The 5,142-nt window shown below is 39.8% G+C and overlaps 1 protein-coding gene across 2 annotated transcripts; it reads left to right on the top strand.

Annotated features, from left to right (window-relative positions):
- Positions 1-231: 231 nt before the first annotated feature.
- On the top strand, positions 232-4,594 carry alkal2b (ALK and LTK ligand 2b). 2 transcript variants are annotated; one of them, XM_076978184.1, is made up of 6 exons: positions 232-1,088; positions 1,388-1,764; positions 2,043-2,096; positions 2,212-2,289; positions 2,465-2,538; positions 3,252-4,594. In XM_076978184.1, the coding sequence occupies exons 1-5, from the start codon at positions 961-963 to the stop codon at positions 2,527-2,529; spliced, it is 702 nt and encodes a 233-aa protein (XP_076834299.1). In that variant the 5' UTR covers positions 232-960; the 3' UTR covers positions 2,530-2,538; positions 3,252-4,594. The 2 variants fall into 2 exon arrangements, with proteins under 2 accessions (XP_076834299.1, XP_076834300.1); XM_076978185.1 differs by having other exon boundaries at positions 237-1,088; positions 1,469-1,764; positions 3,252-4,592.
- Positions 4,595-5,142: the final 548 nt, after the last annotated feature.

The raw sequence follows: 5,142 nt of genomic DNA, 5'->3' as shown, positions 1-5,142 counted from the left end.
TAAAAGTTGGCATCCTAGCCTGTATATCATGTTTACATAAACTAGAGGAGTGTGACGTCGCGAGCTGTTGTGGCTCGTCCGAAGCGGCTGAGAAAGTTAAATACGCTCCATGTATTGTATAAGGCTATAGATACACTGTGTGGCACTGTTGAGCCGCTGTTTATCCCTGACCCTAATAAATCTGCGCTACCATGTTTAATAATACTCCCAAAGAGTCCTAATCCCGATGGGCACAACCCAAGGGACTGGCGGCAGACCCGGGGTTTTACCTTGAACCATAAAGATGTTCCAAAAAAGGAGGGCAGTGACATATGAGTGATTGTTAAACCCACGGGGAGTGGTGATGAAGTGAGTAAACGAAAGCAAGGCCCATGTTCTCCTCAGATGTCCTGACATGGAAGCTGTTGTCATACTCGGAGAAACTGTCTTCCTATTCCAATTCTCCACAGACACATCTGGTTACTTACCCTAATTGTCTAATCATATTTTCTGTTTGGGTTTCCAGTAATTGCGCTAAAATGTAAGTGAAATACGAATCGATTATAGTATTCTCTACGGGAAAATTAAAAAAGGACTATTTCGGAGCCTGTGTCTATAACTGGGATACGCAGATTTCCGTTTGAGGATTGAAAAAAATCATTAGTGGGAAAAAATACCTGGACCACAACCGGATTGGACCCTTTGGGCGTTATGAAACGGTGACCGGAAAAATAAAATGCATTTTTCAACGAACGCTCTTAACGCGTTTCTAAATAAAGACATGCCGGGACAATCCACATGGGACAAGAACTTGCGTCTGCAACACAGGATAAAAAGTGAGGGAACCCATGCCGGATGATCCGGAATAAACTTCATCAGGACACACGACAGAGAAAAAAGAAGCCGTGAGCTTTCATTATTTTCCACCCACCATCAACAGATGACTACAGCCGTCTATAGCATAAAAGAGAGTGAGTCTCCATGTGCCGTGGCGCACAAGGTCTTGGACGTATTGTAGCCCACCTGAGGAAAGGCTATAACATCATTATCAGTGAACACACCGGCAGCTCACTAAGATCTGTTTCATACGTTTGCTGCAGACAAAACAGGTAATTAGTTACTTCTTCCAAGTTCAAAGCTTGCTTGATGTGTAAAATGCGTTGTGAGTCAGGTTAATTTCGCACGTTTCCTCCCTCATTTCTGCAACAGTTCACTTTTAGGTATTAATAAAGTCCTGGTTTCCTATGCAGTTTGCAGACACCAGCGCATGCCAAAACTTCATGCATGCAAACTCCGAAAAAAGTCTCAGTCGGGGCGTAACTGAAATGTCTCACATTCTTGTAGTTATACCGTGTCATGGTAAAATAAAATGTCAATCGTCATGTTGATGTGTGCGTGTGCGTTTCAGAAATGAAATAATATATAATCGCCCACATGTGTGGAGGTGTGGTGGGTCACGTCGCCGCCTAAACCACCGCTGCGTTTGCAGGGTTCTGGACGTGGGGGAGAGGGGCGCGTTTGGACCGCTCGTCAGCATGACTGCGCTGCGCACGACCGTCTTCACGGGACTCCTACTGTTCATCCTCACAGCCGGCTACTGCAAACAGAGCGCCACGGACGACAGGAGCCTCCTGGACATCCTGATGGACAAAATAAGAGTAAAACGGGAGCATCATACGGAGGACGGCGAGGGCGACACACAACACCCCCCCAAAAAAGAATATTCAATCCAAACGGGGGAAGAAAACGAGGTTAATAGATCGTATCAGCACGATCAAATACTTGGTAAGTAGATGGTCAGTTATTTAATATACTATCAGAAGGAGAAGCTCTGAAGGAAAACTTCTCTGATTATTTATCTGATATACTCTCATGTGAATGGTGGTGTGGAGCACTAAAAGAACTGGTAGAAGTTTTCGCCCTGTATCATACTTTGATAACAAGATCAAACATATGTTGTGTATATTATCTGTCTAAATTAGTTAGCTGGCCGAGATGCCCAGAAAATTTTCAGAGACAAGTAAATTCTAATGGTTGACCTTTTAAAACCCGATTTCCAACAGAAGTCTTTCCCAGAGATCTTCGACAGAAGGATAAATTCCTAAAACACTTAACAGGTGGGCAGCGTCCAGTTTATCTTGGGCAAAACTGTTATGTAGTGTTGTGTGCACTTTTTCACATCCTTTGGTGTTTGCGTATCTGAGTTTAAAGTTCTTCTTCTATATGTTTCAGGGCCTCTCTATTTTAGTCCCAAATGCAGCAAACACTTTAATAGACTATATAATACCAGGGACTGCACAATACCAGCGTGTAAGTAACACATGACACTCAGAATCTAGTATAAGGTAGATCAGTATAGATATAGAGCTATCAAGATCTGTATTTCTATTTAAATGATTCAACATTATTTTATTCAACTTTATGATGTGGCAGAGCTGTATTTTATGTGTTTATATTCAGGGAGTTCAATGTTTTTGTGTTGCAGATTATAAAAGATGTGCTCGGCTACTCACAAGGTTAGCAGGAAGTCAACGGTGCTCTGAGGGTTAGACCTCACAGGTAAATTGTTAACTCAAAGCATACAGAGTAATAATGTCACATTTGTTTTTCTTTGTGTGTCATTAGCAGTAAAATATTTGCTGAACCATTTCCTTGGCACACACATGAATTTATCAAAGATGGTCATGTGAAATGTACATTCATTGTCTTATCATGCACACATCTTATCAGCTGGACACACATTAGATTCCCCAGTCTCATAACAGTCCGTAAACGTAGCACACACTGGTGTCAAATACGTTTACATGCAAATGGTACAGAGATCTGGATTACAGCGATAATATGAGCAGGGGGGGTGAAAACTTGTTTTAGGTGGGGGTTGTTGTGTTGTAAAATATATAATATTTAATATAATAAGAGATTAAGGTACCATGGTTATGATCTTGTGAGCCACTGAAAATGATGCTGCCTTGGTTTTGAGTGCAACAAAACTTTCTGAAGCTCAGGTTGTTGAGCACTTAAGTTTCTCTAGTTTCCATGTGCCAACTCCATTGTGTCATTTGAATGGGGCAGTGACAATATAGTCATAATGTTTAGGGAAGATATTGTCCACAAGCTCATGAAACTACTCAATAAGAAATACATTTATATCATCAGTTTCTTCATCTTCACAAGAAATACTATCATGTATTTTTTCAGTGTTCATCTAACACATTAAGTGTGTGATATTGGAGTAAGAACAAAGTTGACTAAATGATTTTATCCCTTTGCAGATTTCAGTAGACCCAAAGAAACAAAGAAAATCAAGAAAAAGTGCCTTGGAGAAGAACAGGGAATTCAAATATCTTAGAACAAAATATACTTACCGCCATAGAGCAAAATTTGTCATCTTCATTTTCCAAACAAAGTGGAACTTCTCCATAGATTTCTGCATTCAGTATAATTTATCAGTCTTGTTGACTGACAAGTCAATGTTATTCTTGAACTCTGATGGTGCAAGTGAAGATGATGTTTTATAGAAACACAAGCGTGCCACTGCCAAAATGACCATGGCAACACGTTCTACTGTAGATGCTTTCATGTTGGTTAAAATGCTGGGTTTGATATGTCCTCAAAAATCACCTTTATTGCTGAGCACAGGATCTGGTCCAAAAATCAACATCCTCAGTTACACTCCTGAAAACAGATGAAAAGCAAATTTTGTATTTTCAAGACATTTCGCTTTGGCAGAGATTGATACTGAACAGTACTGAGTGCAGTTTATTCTGAGGGAAAAAAAAACAAAACAAAAAATAACAAATTTTTCCTCAATATGTATGTCATGTAGTATATACTCTATTTATATATTTCAGCTATTGTCAATTGCTGTTGTCAAACACATCAACATCCCAGCTAGAGTGCAATATGTAAATACTGTACATATAAATATGACTTTTAAATAAACATGTTTGTTATATAATGTTCTAAGTATGCTATGGTATTAAAATATTTGCACATATCCTTTATGTCTGCAACCATGTAGAAAATTTGGCATACAAGTCTTGGAGCCGATAGACGAGCGTGTGAAAGTATGTTCCATATTAATATTAGACCTGTCAATTATAATCACAAGGTTTGATGTAAATATGCAAGAATAATGCTGGTATTAGGTATTGGAATGGGAAGAGCAGAGGCAGTGATATACAGTTAAGCACAGAGACATCATGTATGTAAGGACTCACTCCATGTTTTTGTTTGGACTTACAAACGTTCGATCACTTATCAGGATGGATGTTTTTATTGCTATAGCTCAGTTTTGGGCTATGCTGGCATTTGTTGCCGGATTAATATTGGCCAAATAACTTGCTTCTGAATATCTCTGTGCTAACAATGCCACTGGAGCAGCCAGCTGTGATCAGAGCTTCCCTATTTGTGGAGTAACAGACATGAAGACTGTCCAGGGCTTTAACACTACTGCCGAGGGAGTTGGACAGCATGTCTAACAAACTCCAGCTCTCCCTGTCTGATTTCTCCAGCATGCACACTGGATCGTCATGTATGACTCAAAAATAAAGCAGTCAAAACAAAAAACGCAGCTCACAAGCGCATGGCAAACATGGTGACCAACCACTGGTCTTATTCCTGGTATTACATGAGGTAAAATGTTATTTAAACTCTGTATGATATCATGGTAAAATAATAAATCAGGCAGGTAAAATCTCATTGCACTAAGCAACAGTTATTGAGAAACTTGCATAAAACTCACAGACCTGGCGAAGCTTGATATGTGGTTTGTATGTGAATTAGTCTTTGTTTTTAAGCCACTGTAACAGTTTCTGCTGTTCTCCCAGGGGGTGGAAGTTTGACTACTGGCATGCATTAGGCCCCTAGCCCACACCACCCACAGATCTATCTTGTGTCATATGCCCAGACATGCCATGGTAGTACTCAGTCTAACAAGTTTATAGAAATCGTTCAATTAAAAGACTCCCAAGAAAAAAAAAACCTCAAAACAAACCTGCAAAATAAAACATTATAGATTCAATCCACCTCTAGAACAATTAGTTAACAGTTGTACATTCACACCGAGCCACATGAAAAGGTGATCGCGTGTGAAGGTGGCAAATGACGAAGGAATAAGAAAAAACACCAGGGTGAGAAAAGAGGGAAGATTTCTTTTGGAAG

The sequence above is a fragment of the Brachyhypopomus gauderio genome, chromosome 17 (genome assembly GCF_052324685.1).
Source record: "Brachyhypopomus gauderio isolate BG-103 chromosome 17, BGAUD_0.2, whole genome shotgun sequence".
NCBI lineage: Eukaryota > Metazoa > Chordata > Actinopteri > Gymnotiformes > Hypopomidae > Brachyhypopomus > Brachyhypopomus gauderio.
Note: the sequence above shows the minus strand (reverse complement) of the source record. Positions and strands in the feature narration are given on the sequence as shown.

Bases quoted from the DNA above. Each gene is read 5' to 3' on its own strand.
- alkal2b (XM_076978184.1), top strand. From the start codon at position 961: ATGTGCCGTGGCGCACAAGGTCTTGGACGTATTGTAGCCCACCTGAGG. The intron at 1,765-2,042 runs GTAAGTAGATGG...GATTTCCAACAG, and splicing joins TCAGCACGATCAAATACTTG to AAGTCTTTCCCAGAGATCTT. The intron at 2,290-2,464 runs GTAAGTAACACA...TTTGTGTTGCAG, and splicing joins GGACTGCACAATACCAGCGT to ATTATAAAAGATGTGCTCGG.